Raw genomic sequence first — 20,083 nt, forward strand, 5'->3', positions numbered from 1 at the left:
CCTGGAATATCTCCAGCCACAGTTCATTCCAGGGTGGTTTTGGGCCACTATTTTCTGAACAAAAAATCAGGACCTTGCCCAAGTCACTTGTACTACCAGACAGGCTCTCTAAGGCCTGGGTTGATGCAGAAGCCTCTGAACACATAATGCTGTTCACCTACCTAACCCTGCAAAGGAATCCACTGTTTACCCAACACACAGGTAGCTCTGGAAAAGAGGCCAAACAGAGTAGAGGCAGAAAAGGTTTTCAAAAGGATAAAGTCAGCCCTGGCCGAGTAGCTCAGCTGGCTGGAGTGCCGTCCTGATATGCCAAGGTTTGGGTTAGAGCCCCTTTTAGGGCACATACAGGAGTCAACTAGCGGGTTGCATGGATGGGTGGAAAAACAAATTGATGTTTCTCTCTCACTTCCTCCCTTTCTCTCTCAAGTCAGTAAATAATTTTTTAAAAAAAAGGATAAAGTCAAGAGTGACTCAATCCTGGAGAAAAATGAATAATCTTAACAATAGCCAACATAGCGCACACACTTGCATGTCAGGCACCGTGCTAAAGGCTTGTCATGCATCGTCACATTTATCCCTCCCAGCCTTCCTACATATGATAGAACAAAACTGAGCCTTCTCCAGATCAAGTGGATTGTCCGGAGTAAGTCAGCTCCGAAGAGACAGAACCCGAGTTTGAATTCAGTAGGTCAGACTCCTGAGCCAGTGCGCAAGAAGTGTCATTAAAATAAGTTCTCCATCATTTTCCCCCTTCATCTCTCTTCAGGGGCTACTCACAGTTTTAACACACATTTTTTAAATGTAACCATTCCCCTCTTGCCCTATCTCTAAGTTTTCTTGGGGAGCTTCTCCCAATTTGAATGGTCAGGCTGAATGTATCCCAAAACTGAGACCTGGTGTCACTGTCAGCAGAGAGATGTTCCAGACCTACAAAGAGCCAAGTGGTCACACACTGCTGAGAATTACTGGTCCTGATGCAGCTTCAAACACTTTGTTTTGTTTTTCTGACTGCAAAAGAATATGCTCATTGTAAAACTTTCAGGTATGTTTGTAAAAAATGATTCTAGAAGCCCAATTATACAATAGGAAGCCAAATCAGCCCTGCTTTGCCCTCCACATACATATTTCTCTTAATTTTTCCTTAACCACCAAATTGCATCAGATTGTACTTGTTTTTGTTGTGTTGTGATTTTGTAGGATAATAATCTTATTCTTAGGAGAGTCACACTAAAGTGAGTGGGGGTAAGTGCCATAATGTTTGCAACTGGTGTTCAAATGGTTTGGGAAAAGAGAGGCAGGGTGGCAGGAATTTGGCACTGTTAATGACTGAATCTAGATAGGAAGTATACAGGTGTTCATTGTACAGGTCTTTCAACTTTTTGTATGTTTGAGTTTTCAAAATAAAGTCACAAGAACCACTGGGATGTGTGAGGAAGGAGGTTAGACATAGCCCAAATGTCAAATACCCAAACTCAGAAATATGGACCCTACATACCCGTTCCTTCTAGGGGCTGAGTATCGCTTATGGGCAAGTTGACTGATGTGGGACTGGATTCCAGTCATCAACCTCAAGGGTACCATCAGACCTTCTTGGAGGTAAGTAATTTTTCCTTGCTTGATTAGCTCAGTGGCTCCAACCAATCAAAATATGGTAAATTGCACACAGCGTTAATAGAAGACTTCATACTATGATCAACATGAGTGATTATTTGAGAGAGAGAAGATGCAGGCAAGGGGTCTTCAGGATGAGTGGCTGCCAAGACATTACCACTGGCCTACAGCAAAGACTTGGAGTTGGCCCTGGGAGTTGAGTTGGTTAGTTTTTGAGAAGTTTCACTCTCTTCTGGTTGTTACAGAAGAAACTCTGTAACTGGGTCTTTGTATATGTAAGATTTCTGTTGAGTAACTTTGACTAGATCTTTTAGTACCTGCTGGCATTTTTGAACATCTTTTTTATGACTGCTGTAGTCAAATAGCAAAGAATATGTGAACACATCATCTGAATTGCATCAAGGTACTGTGGCTGCCCTGGCTGGCATGGCTCAACTGGTTGGGCACCATCTGGAGCACATAAAGGTTGCCTGCTTGATTCCTGGTCAGGTCACAGGCCAGGGTTCTGGGCTTGATCCCTGGCAGAGGGGCATGCAGGAGCTGATTGATGTTTCACTTTCACATTGGTTTCTCTCTCCCTCCCTCCTTCCCCTTCCTCTCTCATTAAAAAACCAATTTAAAAATCTTTTAAAAAAATGATACTGTGGCTGGTAAAAGAAATAAAAAATTTTATTGCACCTTCCGAGTGGTTGAAGAGAGACCAGTGAATGAGCCATGTTCACCGCTGAAGAGACTGCAGTGGAGAATTCACAGAATTACCACCTATGGTCTCTTTTAACCACGTAAGGTCTTCCATGGCTGCATCCCAATTCTGCATTAAGATTTCCGAAGTCAGTTGTTCCCAGAGTGAACTCAAAGCATTTCTATCCATTGCTGGAACCAACACTCTAAAGAAATAAAGATATTCTGCTGCTCCATAGAAATTCCCACATTCATACTGGAATTTTGCATACCTGTATCTAAATATTCTTGCCTAAAACCATGCTTGTCTGCTAGGTAGTCAAACAGTATTGGACCATCCCAGGTTGACTGCATTTACCTTGTAGTTTCTGGACCTTCAAACATCTTCACAATTGGCTCTGTTTCTGCCCGAAACTGTTTCAGTTGTGCAACAACTGTGGTTCTTTTTTTTTCTCAAAGCATGAGGAATATCATCAGAATAAAGGTTTTTGTATACATCCATACCAATGTCTATACCATGTTGGTATCACAAAGAAGATCCAGTCTTCCTTGTAATAATTCTTTTTCATTATATATCTCCTTTACAGAGAGAAACTCAAGCAACAGAAAGACTAGATGCTGATCCAAAAAGCACGCAAAGTAAGTAGTCAAGTCGTACTCTGCCATCTTGCCAAGGAAAAGGAGAGCCATTGTTTCTGAAGTTAATCACTCCAGTCACCTAAAAAGTTCTTGACATATATTTAGCTAAAATAAATGTTTAAAATGTCTGCAATTCCTTCGTGAAATTGGAAATACCACAGAGTCACACAAAGGCCAGGGAAGGGCATTATGTGAGCAAGACTCTGGTCCCACTGACCTGCAGCCTTTTTCTCCAGGCCTGCTGTGAGATTTCTCCAAGGTAACCGAGTGAAGAAGAGCGTTTGGAAGTCATATTTTGCAGGGTGCAGCCTCTTCACTTCCTCATGAGGCCAGTCCTGGTTGAGAAGGGCCTGGCAGAGTTCACTTGCCTACTGCCTTTCCTTTCAGCCCTGTCCATCTCCAGTACATAGGAGATTGGGGCCTGAGGATTTGTCCATGGCTTTCTTAATTTTTTTTCTTTTTACTGTTATTATACTAGTAGCATATGCAGAGGTACGCTGATATTTAACAAAAGCTTTTGTGGGAATGATGCCTGATTTGAGGATTAGCCCATTTTTTTACTGGAATATTACCCCCATGGCCAGTTTCAAGCTATCAATGCAAGATCACTAGACACAGAGTTGGGAATAAATGTGCACAACTGCACAACCACTTCTGAGCTTGGCTCCAGCACACCACTGAAAACCACAGCAGAAAACTCAAAGCATACAGAATCATATTAAATGAAAATAAGTCTCTTTTCCTTCACTCCCATTCTCTTAAGTGTCAGCCACTATTAACGGTTTCTTATGATTATTCAAAATATATTTTATGTATATGCCTCTCTGTGTATTTGTTTATGTGTATGCTGCCAACAAGAGATCCACCTCAGAGCAAAAGACTCACACAGGCTGAAAACAACAAAAACAAACAAACAAACAAAACTTCTGGAGGACTTTAAAGGAGAGCAACAGCAATACAGTCACAGTAGGGGACTTTAACACCCCACTGACTTTACTGGATAGATTTTCCAGACAAAAAATCAACACGGAAACAGTGATTCTAAATGACACACTAGATCAGATGGATTTAATTGACATTTACAGAACATTTCACCCCAGAGCTGCAGAATATGCATTCTCCTCAAGTGCACACGGGACATTCTCAAAGATAGACCACACGTTAGGACACAAAAGTCTCCACAAGTTCAAGAAGACTGAAATCATATCAAGCATCTTTTCAGACATTTACACCACAGAATACTATGCAGCTGCAAAAACGAAGGATCCCTTACCTTTTGAGACAGCATGGTGGGACTTGGGAGAGTATTATGCTAAGTAAAATAAGCCAGTCAGACAAAGACAAGTATCACATGGTCTTACTCATACGTGGAATCTAATGAACAAAAAAACGGAGGAACAAAATAGATCCAGAGACACAGAAGCATGGAACAGACTGATCAATCTCAGAGGGAAGGCAGGGGGTGTGGGTGAGGGTGGGGTGAGATTAACTCAAGAACTTATATCCATAACCCATGGACACAGACAATACTGTGGTGAAGGCCTGGGGGGAGGGGTGCAGGGGGGAGGGGATCAATGGGGGGAAAAGGGGGACCTTTGTAATATTTTCAATAAAGATAAATTTTTAAAAAGAATGTTTTCTATTTAATCTATATTCTATATCTCACAGAAAAGCTTTAAATTATATTTTCACATAGACCCTGTCTTTTTTTCAGCTTTGAGAAAAAATTGACATATAACAATGTGAAGGTTAAGGTGTACAACACAATTTGATGTGTGTACGTATTTCAAAATTACAGTGAGTTAATACACCCATCACTTTACATATTTTTTTGTAGTTATAACATTTACTCTTAGTACACCTTTCCAGTATACACTATAATATTAACTATAGTTACCATACTGTGTATTAGATCCTCAGAACTTATTCATCTTATAACTGGTTTGTAGCCTTTCATCCCAACTGCTAGAACCCTGGCAACCACCATTCTGTTTCTGAGTTCAGCTTTATATTGCATATGTAAGTGAAATCATACAGTATTTGTCTTTCTCTAACTTATTTCACTAGCATAATGTCTTCAAGTTTCATCCATGTTGTCACAAATGGCAGGATTTCCTTATTTTTAATGGCTTAATAATATTCCATTGTACACATATACACATTTTCTTTATCCATTGATCTACTGACAGACACTTAGGTTCTTTCCATATTTTGGCTATTGCAAATAATGCTGCAATGCACTTGAGGATGCAGATATCCCAAAACAGTGATTTCATTTCCTTTAGACACCCAAAGTGAGATCACTGAATCATATATTTCATTTTTAATTTTCTGAGGTACCTTCATACTTTTTTCATAGTGGCTGTACCAATTTACATTCCCACGAACAGTGCACAAGGGTTCCTTTTCCACATCCTCACCAACAATTCTTTTTGATAATACCCATTCTAATAAGTGTGAGGTGATATCTCATTGTGGTTTTAATTTGCATTTCCTTGATGATTAGTGATGTTGAGCACCTTTTCATGTACTCTCGTTGGTCATTTGTATGTTTTCTTTGGAAAAATGTCTATTCAAATCCTCTGCTCATTTTTTAATGACTCTTTTTGCTGAGCTGTACGAGTTCCTCATATATTTTAAATATTAAGTTCTTGTCAAATATATGATTTGTAAATATTTTCTCCCACTCCACAGGTTGCCTTTTTATTTTGCTGTGCAGCAGCTTTTTAGTTTGATGTAGTTCCAATTACTGATTCTTGCTTTTGCTGCTTGTGGTTTTGGTGTCATACCAAGAAAATCAAGACCAATATCAAGGAGCTTTTCCCCTGTGCTTTTTCCTAGGAGTTTTGCAAGTTTCAGGTCTTACATTTGAGTTTTTAATCCATCTCAATTTAATTTTTGTTAGTGTAAAACGGGTCCAATTTCATTATTTTGCATGTGAATATCCGGATTTCCCAATACTGTTTACTGAAAAGTCGAATCTGTGATTTTATTGCCAGAGTAAATTAAATCACTATTTTATTTCCTATGCAACAAAGCTATTGATGTTTGCATATTAAACTTGTAATTGGTCCCCTTACTGAATACTTTTAAGAATTTTTTTATTTTCCAGATACACATCACTGAAAATTATAATTTGCCCTCCTATCTCATATTTACAGCTTTTTTCTTCTTGTCCAATTGCATTTGCTAGCATTTCCCAGACAGTATTGAAAATAACAAAAGTGATAGTCTGGATTTTATGGTACTGCTTCTATTGCTTTGTTATTAAACATATGACGTTGAGCTTCACATGACTGTCTTGTTCTCATTTCTCAGCTAAAGTCATATCCTCAGGGAGGCTTTTTCTAACTACATGATCTAAAATCCCTCACCCTTATACCTTTGTAGATCTCTAATTCCTACTTTTGGGGGGTTTTCCTTAATAGCAATTATTTCTGTATTTAATGTACATTGTGTATTGAATTCTGAATTTTTTGTGCATTTACTTTTTGAAACTGTTTCTGTTTTTGTCACAAAAGCAAGAACCTGACCTGCTCAGTGCATAATACTGATCAGTGAACATTGGACTTCCTAGCTAAATATATATATTTCCTCCCTTCTATGTCCCGTTTTATTAAAGTCACATTTTACTACAATAATTTATCACACATACCATCATTCTGCAGTTGCACACATAAACTGCTTCCCTAACACCAACAATGCTTTACTACTATTCTTTATCTCTTGTTCAGATCTTCTGAGTTATTTTCTTTGAGGTCTAATGAGTGCAGGGAGTCTCTGTTGTCTATTTGAACTTATTTAAGTATATTTGCATCACAGTACATATTTCTTAGCACTTCATAGACATTGCTCCATTATCTTGTTAGGAAATATTGCTCAAATTGGTATGCTTTCTTGCCTTGTTCTGCTAGTGAGGACAGGCTGTGCTGGTTATTTGCTTGTTTGTTCTCAGGTTCATTTTTCTCCCCTTCATTCAACATTGCAGACGTCACAAGTGCTCTTGCTCTGGCTTCTAAGTTCTGCCAATGTAGGCAGAACCAGGAGGAGGAAGGCCTGGCTTTCTCTCTTTGCTTCAAAAAGTGGATGTGTCTTTTACTTGGACTCAGCTTCCTGGAAAGCAGTCCCATCTGTCCATGCTCCCAGCTCTCCCTCCCTTGTCCTTTTCTCCAGTCAGGCCTGCCTTAGCTTTACCCTCCACCAGTTTCAAATTCCCTCCTTTTGCAATAATCAGGGTGACTTCTATTTTCTGACTGGAGCCTGACAAACCCAGGGGTGATCAGATGTGCTAAACTACAACAGAATTTCCTATCTCCCTTTTTCTCTCCAGCTACCACCTTATAACAGGTTTGTGCTTCCTTCTTATTTTTTGTTTGTGGAGGAGTATTTTGGCTTTTTAAATACTTTTCTTAAACATGGGAAATATCAGCTTTCTTATCCTGAAATGCATTATCAGTATTTTACATAGCATCTTTGGAGCTCTTGTGCTTGTGAAACAAGAAAGATGTAGCTTGAGACTGCATTGGCATTTTAAAAATTAGAGCTCTTTAATCATGATTTTTGAAAGTATTTTGGAAAATGTTAAGTTTAATTATTAAATACAAAATTGAGCAATCTTACAGAGCAAATATTTAAATGTGTACTTTATTTCATGCAAAAATAGGAGCACCCACTTTGTGCTAATTTTTCTAGGTGATGGGAATACACAATACACAGGAGACTGAAACTGTCCTTGCATCCTAACCTTTCTCATCTAAGGTAATAACCTTGAAACCACCTAAACAGGATAAGAAAACTTGTGATCCTAAAAGATCCACATAGACTGGTCAAATTGGGCAATTAATGGGCACCTTAAAGTATTTTTAACAATGAGTTTATGGAATATACATGGCATCAAGTGCTGCCTGTCAATCTTTAATCTTCACAAAGGTACAGAATTCTCAATCTCAGCCATTTTCCATACGATGGATACGTGCAGTACAAATGTTTTATTAAGCTATACTCTGTCCTAAAAATCAGTCAGAAGGGCCTGATTGGGTATCAAGGGATCACCTGAACCAAAGATACGGACTATCAAAGCGTCCTACCTTGTGAAACCAGGATATAGTCCCCAACCCACAAAACTCACCCAATCGTGCCCTTCAGAAGCAGGGCCAGGTCCTGCTGGTCCATCTCCCAAAGCTTATCACATCAGAAGTAGCATCTTGCTTTCCATTGGTTTACTTACTCCTAACGTGTTCACAGGAAGTTCTAATTATTACTGGTTCAGTCGATTAATCTTGCTTAAAGAGACCACATTTCATAATGCTAACAATTAAAATAAATTTGCAGTTAGGTTTGGTAACCAATAATAAATTGCAACAATTTCTTAAAAGGAAAAAAGAAAAAGAAAAAAAAAGCTAGTTGCTGTTCCTATCTCCTGAGGACAAAACCAAAATTTGAAAAATTTTCAGTAAATTTTCTTAAATTCTGTACATAGTTCTTTAGTATTCATAATTCATTCAACAGGTATTTATGGAGTACTATACTATGTATCACAATCCTTTTGAAGAAAACTACAGTGAAAGAATAGTGGTGTCCTTTTAGATAGATCAGGAAAAGGACTTTTTGAGGTGACCTTTGGGAAGAGACTGAATGGGCAGCAAGCTGTGCAAGTGTGGAAGAAAAGAACTTATCAGGCAGGCAAGGAGAAAATGTGAAAACCCTAAGGTGGAAATACAAGCAAGGGAGAAACTAGAAGATGAGATTGTGGTGATATAATTTACAGGATTAAACATGTAAACTACAGTAGGAGCTTTGAATTTTGGATTGTGAAAAGAATGTGTGATTTGCACTTCACTCTGGTGGCTGTATGGAGAATAGACTATGTATGTGTGTGGCAGTGGTGGTGGTGGGAAGAGTAGAAGCTAAGACAAAGGTAAGGAGCTTGTGGCAGTGGTATGGTTCAAAGATGACTGTGAACTGGGCTGGAATGGTAAACATGAAGGTGGTGAGAAGCTACAGATCCAAATACATTTTGAAGGCAGAACTTGTAATCTTGATGGTTTGAATACAGAATGTGGGTGTTAGAGAGAAAAATAATAAAGGCTGACTTCTCCGTTTGGGTCTTGAGCCAATTACTGAAAATGGGAACCCTAGAGAATTAAATCTGAAGCACAAATCAAGAGCTCATTTTGGGACAGTATGGATGTACTTGGAGATTATTATGCTAAGAGAAATAAGCCAGGCAGACACACAAAAGATCACATGACCACACTTATACGTGGAGTCTAAAGAATGTAATAATCTGATGAACAAAATAGATTCAGTGACATAGAAGCATGGAACAGACTGACGAATCTGAGAGAAGGTGGCAGTGGGGAAGAGATTAACCAAGTAATTTATATGCATATATGCATAACCCATGAACACAGACAATAGTGTGGTGGAGGCCTGGGGCCGGGAGTGGGTGTGGGGTAGAAGGGGTCAATGGGGGGAAAAGGGGAATATCTGTAATATTTTGAAAACAAAACAAAAAGCTCATTTTTAAAGAATTTGCAAAGTTAAACCAAGTATCTAAACAGTCAGTTGAAAGCTCAAATTAGAGATCAAAACTAAAGGTCATTTGAATGAAATTGACCTTACAGTGAGGTTCTTAAAGTCAAGGGCCTGGATGAGATTACCTAGGCAGACTGCTTTTTAGGGCATTCTCAAAATTCAGAAATCAGGGGGGGGAATGTGTACAGCAAATTAGAACAGGATCTAAAGAATATCCCAACTTTTAAGCCAAAATTTTTATTAAAATACTGCAATTAAGAAATTATATTGTGACTAATACATGACAACTATTAAAATTCTAGCAGTGATCTGGCATTTAATTTTCTTAAATGCAAATTATGCATTCTAAGACTTTCAAAACAGACTGTTCTGAAATAACTGCACAATATAGTCAAAACATATTTATTACTCTTTAGTGTCATGTTGTACACTCCAGTACAAATACAAGAATATAGCCATATTTACAGGTATTGAAAGGAAATCCGTATATTCAAACCCCACATCTAAATACAGTAGCGTTAAGTCCTGATTAAGCCCAAATCAGAACTATAACAGTTCTGATTTGCAGAGTGACTTACTTCACGCCCTGTCCCCTCCCCTGGGAAGTAATCCCTTAAAGCTAAGGCTGTTTAAACAGAACAATGGATTATTTTTGAAATGGGGTAACAATTCATTCTTTGCAAAGTTTTAAGCACCTCCTTTCCAAGATTTTACAAGTGTGAAACATATATAAAATTAGAAGATAAAACAATTCACTTGGGCTATTAAAAGCATGATGTCTTTAAAAAGGGCTGAAGCATGGAATTTTCGGTGGGCTAAAAATCTGGAAATATAGTCCAAGTTTTAAAATTAAAAGTTAGTTGCACTACACAGAAAAAATAGTAGGGAAGCTGGTTTTTCAGCTTAGAGACTTCCAACAGACCCACCTTCACAAAATATATTTTAAAAGGCCAAAGATTTATTTTAATAAATAGTCCCTGGTTACCTCAAGGTTAGTAGCTGGACTCCATGTCTGTATTAAAGTGCAATATTTAAAATAATTTACTACAGAATAAGTGATTTTATTGTAAAAATAGTCTACAAAAAATTTTAATTTTCTGTGTTTAAAAATTCACCAGGAAATTCAAATCAGGCATCTTCTATATATGAATTACCATATGATCAGGAAACTTTTGCCTACCACATCGCAAACTGCTTATTTCTTTCCAGGAAATATACAGGACTGTATCAGTAAGGGTTCTGGCTTAACATAGCTCTTCGGAGTTTCATTTACATGCACTAATCAAGTCCAGCAAATGTTAACAATCTCACAGGTATAAACATTCCATGACGATATAAGTTATGACATTTGTTTCTTCTTACATTTTAAAAGTATGCTCAAGTTACAATAAAAAAAAAATCAGTCTCCAGTATAAGATTCTAATTCCTCTTAATTATACTGGAACATTTTTGTATTTTAGAAAATATCCATACTATCACTTACAGTTTACTTTTTAAAATTTATTGAAAAGTCTGAGCATTATCTTCTATACTTTAAATATGTTTAACGCAACAAGAGCAATTTCAAAATTTTAGTATCCCAGAATGTAATAACATTAATGTCTAACATCACAAAATAAGCCCTTGGTGCTGGCAGTTCTCTGAAAGCACATGAACACATCTGCCTCAACAGGAAAAAAAGGCTCTAAAATTGGGTAAGATTTTGATTAAGATTTTTCTGCATAAACCCTTGTGATTTGATATAATATTGGCAGTGTCATGCTAAGGCCAGGTGACCAATATTTTAGCAAAGAAAAAAAAAAAAAAAAAGCCAAGGTAATTTTATAGTAGCAATAGTTTCTTTTTTTATTTTAATATACTTTAGGAAAACAATATACAAAGCTGAGCTTCTCCACCATTTCCAGCTAACAGTAGGAAGCTCCAATTACACAAATTTAGCGTTTTGTGATGGCTAAGAACAGCAGTCAGCACCAGACTTGAACAGTTAGCTACAACACAAACATCCTTCAAAATGAAATGTCATAATAGCAAGACAGGTAAACCAGGATTTAACAAATGACAACCACTTGGGAAGTGATTTAATCATTCTTGTTGAATTTCATATTTCATTAAATATCTTATACACATTTCCTGTTAATCTGCTTTAAATGAAACCTCCCTTAAGGACTTATTTCAATTAAGTATAAATATTCAACAAGAATAGTTCTGATAAAGAATCCCCAGGTAGTTTAAATTCTAATATGCATTTGACCAAAGGAAAAGAAAAATAACATTTTATTTGTTTTAACATGTTTATTACAACAGATACAATTCACATCTGACTAGCTTTGTTTCCTCTTTCCCCTCCCACAACCATGTTCATTGGGCCATTTCCTTACATTTGAGCAATCAATGTACTTTCAGCACACACTCACGTCCAGCAGTACTTTTAGGTCCATTCCATTCTTACAGGGTGCAAATGGATTTCAATAATTTATACAAACAAGTGGGTTATGCTCAATCACTGCAATTTTAAGCTACTGTACACAGGAATGAAAAGGTTATAGAAAAGTGCCATAGCAACAGTGCCTTAAGAAAGGAGAAAAAAGAGGAGACTTAAAAAAAAATGGATAAAATCAGATCAAGTATTTCAGAGGGAAATGGAACACACGGGAAATGAAAAAACATTTCTCTGCAAAACAAACGGAGAAGCACTGCTCTTGATCAGGTGCAAGTGTGGAAATAGTTGTTTCATGATACTTTGTACACTGCCCATATGGTTCAAAATTGTATCTCCTTAGACACAGATCACCTGGCGCTTGCACTGAATTTTTGAAAATGCAAGATTTCTGAATGATAAATTAAACCCCCCCCTTCTTTTTTCTTAAAAAAGCTAATTTTGCAGACAGGTTTACATGTAAAAGGCTAGGTATTTAGCCACCTCAGCATTAATTAGTCTTGGATGTCTAAGCTCTGTTACACATGGCTTCCCATGGCTTCACTCTACAAAACATATTTACAACGTGAAGAATACATCTACATTAAATCTACATTTCAAGGGTTTTACAAATCAATCTTGTCTCTTTCCCCTGAATTAACTCTCACAGACCCCCGTCCTTGTCATTTCCTTTGCCCAGCTTAACGGTCCAAAGTCTACTTAAATGCAGATCAAAAATGTTAAGATTGGGCAATAGATTTACAGTTCCTGTACGCAAAACCATGTGCAATTATTCACATCTTCACACCATGAAGGAATTCTGATTTTTTAGCTTTTCGAGTTCCTTAATTTGTTGTCTCAAAAATAGTATCCTGAAAAAAATGAGAAGGCATTAGCAGTGTGTGGTCATATAAATGTTACAGAAAAACCAAACTTTTAACAACAAAAATATCTTAAAGAAAACGAGTTACTACTAGTTAAGATAAAATAATTAAAAACTGATGTCTTCCGTTAAGACAAAATAACCATTGAATATATTACATAAAAATGACAAAAGTTAGAATGTTTGCTAGTTTTCAATTTCAATAATTAATTTGAATATAAAGGTTGATATAAAATAGTGTTTACTGTATCATCACACATACACAAAGGCAGTGGATATTATGAACATGAGATAAACCTAATATTGCATGTTTTCTGAACTACGCTATAATAAGTCTAGTAATTAGGGAATTAACTATGGGCAAGAGGCTAATCGTTTTGAATAACAGTTCTTGATATAAATGTAAGTTCATAAAAATGGAGCCAAGTCAAAGTCCCACAGACATGTATATCTAAAACAAAAAATAAAACCCAAACTCCACAGCTAACTAGATTTCCATAACCTTTATAAAATCTCTTCTATACTGGCTTGATATTTGCTGTTTATACTGTTTTAATAAATTGAAATAAAAAAGTAGTATAATTTCCTAAAAGCTAAATAATCTGTCTAGCAAGTCAAAATGAAGTTAAGCTTTATGTATGTTACAACTCTGTTCAGAGCAATCCTAGAGTAAGAAAAATCCCAGTTGATACTAAAAAACACCTCCAGATATTTTAGTAATTGAGACGTTAGATAAAAAACTCAATTTTTCCAAAATTACTATAAATCCCAACTTGGTATTTTACTAAATATGTGTGGTTTCATGACAAGATTAACTCTTATACAGACAGGATGTGAAGCCATTTGTCCTCAATTCTGAAACAGGTATTTAAAAATATCTATACTGTTTACCTGATGTAGATAAGTTACAATGATATGGAACATAATACAATATATCAAAGAAAGATTAAATTTCATTTCTGAAATTTAAAGTTATGTTCTTCAGTCTGATTTAAGATGTATAATGCTAAGAAACAAAAATTATTTCAGTGAAAAACCTACCTTTGCTCTCTCAAAGTTGCTTGAATTTCACATACTCGGACTAAAGATCTTAAATTTTTTAATTCAGTACAAATTTCTGACATGTGAACACTCCCCATGTTATGGGCTTCTTCTCGCAATCTTGATGCCTATAATTATGGAAAACCACATAACATACAAGTCACATATAAAAATAAAACATTAAATTTTTGAGAACTTTTTACCAAGATTACAGAATAATCATTTTCCTTTAAACCCACAAAAATGCTGGTGAATATAAGGGGGAAATGATTTTCTTTAAAAGAACAAAACAAAAAACTGTCTCATACAGTGGAAGGTGCTTAGAACAATATATCACTAGGATAGTACAATTCATGATTTGTCATTAATAAAAGATGCTGACTCAGCCAAAGCCAATTTCAGGTATAACACTGATAAAAGGGCCTCACTGTATTCTTGTATCATGAGATACACAATATACCTCTGTGAACTTGTGGAACATTTCAGATGGTCAGTTATCTGATAAAAAGTTCGTGAAGCCAATGGCAATAATTTCAGAATAATGTCCTAAGGGCCCTCATTCTAAATAAAAATGTTTAACTTCTAACAGTTTAGTCTAGTGGGAGAGTCGTAAGATTAACAGTATTAACAGGTTCTAAAACTATCAGAATGACTGGATGAATGGAAAAAGCACACTAGCTCTAAACCATACCACTGTATCAATGAGGTGACTTTGGTATAATCTATTTGGTCTTAAGGGCCTCATTGATAAAATGGGAAAACTCACTATTTGTACTGGTTAGCAGTTTAAGTGGAGAAAACAAAGCACTTGACACAGAACTAAATGCTGTATTTATAGTAGCTATAAATGATAATTACATTAAAATATTTTATGTGAAAGCACAAAAGTGACCTCACAAATACCCTATAGGTAAGTATGTATCAAATATTTTATAAAATAATTAGACAATCTAATTAGAAGTTAGTTGTTTTAAATATAGCTTGAATTTAATGGTCCAGATCAGATTTTTTTAAAAGTAGATTTAAATTATATTTTTTTAGTCATCCAAAGGTAAAACATCTAATGTGAATCAAGCAACATACCTGCTTCTCTGCATGATCTGCAGGCCATCCTTGAACATGTTTTATGAGATTTTCATTGAAGTGTGCTGCTAGCGTAGGTGTTAATGAACATGTAGTTCGGGTAGATGAATTCTGTGGTACAACTGCTGCATTTGACGCATTACTACCAGAAGTATGATTTGGACCAGGTGATGGACTTCTCTGGCTACTGGAAGAGAAAACACAATTGAATGTGTAGTATATCTACAAGTAGGTATCCTAGATATTGTATGTCGACACTGTCTATTAAAGACATCCAAATACCTAAGAAAAATTTGTTATTTTAACATTAACAGAATTTAAAATTCAAAGTACATTTATACCATATATTCCTCAACACACTTTGGGGGGGGGGGGGGCCTTTTAAAACTAATGTCAGAGTCAAATTTAAAATAACAGTGCTCTCAAAATTTGATAGCAGAACCTGAAGACTTAGTATACCACAAACACTAATAAGAATGTCACTAAGAAATGGTCACATTTTGTTTGTTTTGTTAATCCTCACCAAAGAATATTTTTTCCACTGATTTTTAGGGAGTGGAAGGGAAAGAAGGAAGGAGAGGGAGAGAATTGATTGGTTGCCTCCCGCACTCAATCAAACATGCAACCCAGGTATGTGCTTTCAACTGGGAATGGAACCCAAGATCCCTTGGTGCGTGGGCCGATGCTCTAACCACCGAACACACCGGCCAGGGAAAAATGATCACATTTTAACACTTGTAGATACAAGGCACACCTGAATATTATCTCTTAAATACATGTAGATAAGGAAGGGAAAATATATATTGCTCTTGATTAACATCAGGAAAAAGTATTGAATCAGAGGGTGAAATAATGAGAAGCAAAATACAGGCATTTTATTAGATAGCAATGAATGAGTTTAGTGGCAAAGAGCAAAAAAAGGTAACACTGAGATTGGTTATCTTCTTTTAAAACTATATGGTTTAGGCTAAGGTTTGGGGATATGGTGGTTAAGAACCAAAAATTTAATCACCCAATTTGATTTCCTATGTGCTTCACCAAACTTGGCTCTGAATGAATTTCATTTATTTTCAAAAACTAAATCTCCCAAAAGATGAAGAGTTTTCATCACTGAGGATACTTAAAATAATACTGAAGCCTCTAAAGACAATATAAAAGAAGAATTTCCCCCAAATGGTCTGAGCAATGGCAACATTGCTGGAGTAAGTAGACAGCTTCCCAAGGTAATTATTTTGAAGGGAACAACTCTCATTTGGAAGTGTAAGTTCTGACATGCTTGTTTAGAAAACAACAATAAAAAGAACAGTTGAATTATTTTGCCCCCTCATAGCAAGAAATAAAAACAGGGAAATCAATCAAATGAAAATCATTTAAAGCTGTATTTGTTCGTTAACAAAGAAAAATGACAGCACACCACAGCTCTATATGACAAGTAATCCTTATAGGAGCAGAGTTGAAGCAAAGAGGAAAACCTGACACACACCAGTTGGCAATATTGGCCCAAGTTTTAGTTGTGAGATTTTTGGCTTCATCAGTACACTCAAATCTAAAGCTGCTATAAGGAGGTTAAAAATGTCTCATTTCCAACAAATAAAATATTATAAAACCATGTGCCCTCTTTGTACAAATATTACATATTATTACTCCTATCATATTCTACTAAGTGAAATTCTGAAGAGCCACTATCCTCAAAATAATCCTGGCTTCACTACTAGAGACAACAATCTACTTGCTGCAGATTTGCCTTTGTTATTTTTGCAACACATAAAACTAAGTTAGGCTCTCCATGGATGCTTCCAAGATCAAGTTCTATTATACATACATATTTATAATATTTGAACAATGCAGTATATGCCATATAAAGGAAAAAATAATGTAGTTTCAACACATAACATCAACTTACTTTGAGCGCTGAAGACTTCGAGGAGAGACAGGTTCATGACCTTGTGGTTTGTCAGCAGTTACAGGCTGCTGCTGTGTGGCCGATTGTGAAACTGGTCCTTGCTTAACTACTGGAGTAGTAACCTGAAATGTGAAAATCTGGTGAGACAAGCTTCTATCACAATGGCAAATGGCATGGAAATGAAATCAGAAGTTCTATTAATAAAACTTCCCAATTACTTTTATTCTTCAGTGATTTTTAAGCTAACAAGAACTGTCCTAAATCGTTTCCCAGTAAGACTGATATTAGTGATACAGGCAGACAATAGTCCTCCCACCTAGCCACAGAGGATACGTTCCAAGACCCCCAATGGAGGCCTGAAAACCACGGATAGCACCAAATCCTATATATATAGCAGGTCCTCAAATAATGTCATTTTGTTCAATGTCCTTTCATTGTAAAGTTGATAGAAATTTAACTCGTTTTATATCAATTAGCTTACAGTAAAAAGTGGTTTCATTATACGTTGCTTTGCTTAAAATCACAGAATCAATCGACGGTGCTAAGCAAGTAGTTAGTACAGTATATACTGTTTTCTCCTATACGTACACATCTATGATAAAGTTTAACTTATAAATTAGGCATGGTAAGAGATTAACAATAACAACTAATAATATTATAGAACAATGATAACAATATACTGTAATAAAAGTTATGTGAATGTGCTCTCTAACTGAGATGGCTACTAAGTGACTATATGGGCAGGTAGCATATACAGCATAGATATACTGGACAAGGGATGATTTAGTGCAGGGAGAGATGAAGCAAGATAGTGCAAGATTTCTTAAGGGCACTCGGAATGGCATGCAATTTAACTTACGAATTGTTTATTTCTGGTATTTCCCATTTAATATTTTTGTTTTTATTTTTTATTAATTTTAGAGAGAGGAAGAGGATGGAGAGAGGGAAGGAGAAAGAAGGAGAATAGGAGATGGAGAGAAACATCGATTTGTTGTTCCACTTATTTATGCACTCATTGGTTGATTCTTTTATGTGCCCTGACCAGGGATCGAACCCACAATCTTGACAGGCTGGGATGACACTCTAACCAACTGAGCTACCCAGCCAAGACCCCATTTAATATTTTGAACAGCAGCTGACCATGGATAATTGAAACAGTAGATAACAGAGTGGGGACTAACTACTTACTTGTGTAAAGTACTGTCATTTAGGCCCCCAAATTCACATACCCCTCCAAATCTAAGTAATAATCTTAAACACCATAAAATCTAGAGAATAAGGAAAAGTAGAATGAGTTTCCAAAGGTCATGTAGTTAGAAGAGTCAAGGTTTGAAACCTGGATCTAATTTATTTATACAATAAAATGGCACATGGTCATAAAATTACTTTCTTAATACACCAACATAAGAAACAAGTTCTCCTGATTTTGAGCCCAGTTTTTTTCCCAAGACACTTTAATACCTCTTCTGATTTACAGTCATGTGCTGCATAACCTTTTGGTCAAGGAAGGTGCATACACTATAGAGATCCCATAAGATTATAATAGATCTGAAAAATTCCTAATGCCTAGTGACATCTTAGCCCCTCAGTGACATCTTGGCCACTTAAAGTCATAACATACTGCATAATTAAATATTTACCATTGTGTTACAACTGCCTAGAGTATTCAGTAAGTAACATGCTGTACAGGTTTTGTAACCGAGGAGCTGCAGAGGATCAGAATTTGTCACCCTAAAATATGTCTATCTGGCATAAGGCTTATTTTAGGCTAATTAATTTTAAGAAACAAAAGACATGAAAACCAAGCAGAATTAAAAGACATTTATATTTGCAAGGGAAATCTCCATTTGTAAGGTTGTCTCCCTCAGTGTACCAGTAAGAGGGGGATATGTACAGAAATTCTTATCAATGCAAAAGACAAGAACTTAAACCTGCATAACAACCTTACCCTTTTACGGTGCTTTTGCCAGTAACAGCCCATATATGACTCCTCTCACCCCCAACATCTTTTTTTGTCTTCAGCTAAAGATGGTGTTTAAGGTGGTGGGTTCAGTCATTTTGCCAAGTTACTCAGTTTTCCTGGGTCTTTCCCATGAATACAGGAGGCATACATGTTATTAAACTTTTGCTTTCCTCTTGTTAATCTATTTATTATTATAGTACATCTCAGTCAAGAAGCCAGAAGGGTTACTGGGAAAATTATTTTTCCTCTCCTACAGAGCAATAGGCAATCCCATACAGCCTAGGTGTGTAGGTCATACCACCTAGGTTTGTATAATTGCACTCTGATGTTTGCACAATGCAATCACCTAATGACACATCTCTGAGAACGTATCCCAATCATTAAGTGATGCATGACTGTACTGTTACTTCCACATCAGTAAAAATAAATGTTACCCCACATAAATACAGTTGCTTAAATTTCAACCACATATGGAGACAAAGTATAGATTGGTCTATCAGAGAATGAGCTATGGCCCATACAAAATTCAACTTGAGTGGTCATCAAAGAGATGGTACCCTACAGACAGACCAAGAGGTCCATAGTTGCCAGTGGGGATGCACATACTATTCATATTCAGAAGCCACACGGAGAGAAAAGAGGCAGTTTTAAATATAAGCCCCAAATGAAGGCACAAAGGCAGATGGAGTCATCTGTGATTAAGTCATATCCTCTAGCAAAAGTTTTTCATTTGGATTTTTTTAAATGATTAACATTCTTCCAAACAAATCTGGATGGCCTTGCTACTTCTGAATATAAAACAACTCTTCTTTTATAAAGAACATTTCCATAAGATATACATAACATTGAATGTCCACTTATTTTTAAAAACAACCTGAAAAAGTTTTTGAATGTAAAAACCTGATATAAGGGATCTGAAATGCTAATTTTGAAAACTGACTGTAAAACCAATACTACCACTTACTTCACTTTTAGTCATCATTTGCTGTACTCTTAAGACACCACCCTAGGATAAGTTTTAAGCATTAAGAAAAAGATCTCTTTTGCTGAAACTCATATTTTAATTCTTCTCACATCAAAATATAAACAATAAGGTCCTGACCAGTGTGGCTCAGTGGATAATGCCAGCCTGCACACTGAAGGGTCTCGGGTTTAATTCCTGGGTTGCAGGTTCAATCCCTGGCCTGGGGCCATATGCAGGAAGCAACCAATCATGTGTCTTTTTCACACACTCCCTCTCTCCCCTTACCTCCTTCCCCTTCAATTTTCTCTTAAAAAACCAATGGAAAAAATATTCTTCGGTGAGGATTACTGCCCCCCTCCAAA

At 36.4% G+C, this 20,083-nt stretch overlaps 1 protein-coding gene and 1 pseudogene across 13 annotated transcripts in view; both read right to left on the minus strand.

Annotated features, from left to right (window-relative positions):
* Positions 1 to 1,850: 1,850 nt before the first annotated feature.
* LOC308547408 (eukaryotic translation initiation factor 3 subunit E pseudogene) lies at positions 1,851 to 2,967 on the minus strand (annotated as a pseudogene). Its single transcript has 2 exons — positions 2,254 to 2,967; positions 1,851 to 2,028 (listed from the first exon to the last, which is right to left on the minus strand). The product of its transcript is annotated as a eukaryotic translation initiation factor 3 subunit E pseudogene (transcript).
* A 6,887-nt stretch (positions 2,968 to 9,854) lies between these two features.
* Positions 9,855 to 20,083, minus strand: part of WAC (WW domain containing adaptor with coiled-coil) — an 89,402-nt gene continuing 79,173 nt past the window's right edge. For all 12 annotated transcript variants that reach the window (XM_081159951.1, XM_081159947.1, XM_081159953.1 and 9 more), the window contains 4 exons: positions 16,795 to 16,916; positions 14,892 to 15,078; positions 13,809 to 13,936; positions 9,855 to 12,756 (listed from right to left, as the gene is read on the minus strand). In XM_081159951.1, coding sequence (XP_081016077.1) covers positions 12,687 to 12,756; positions 13,809 to 13,936; positions 14,892 to 15,078; positions 16,795 to 16,916 — 507 coding nt within the window. In that variant the 3' untranslated portion in view covers positions 9,855 to 12,686. The remainder of the gene's footprint in view (positions 12,757 to 13,808; positions 13,937 to 14,891; positions 15,079 to 16,794; positions 16,917 to 20,083) is intronic.

Source organism: Miniopterus schreibersii (genome assembly GCF_964146895.1).
Source record: "Miniopterus schreibersii genome assembly, chromosome: 1".
NCBI classification, from domain to species: Eukaryota; Metazoa; Chordata; class Mammalia; order Chiroptera; family Miniopteridae; genus Miniopterus; species Miniopterus schreibersii.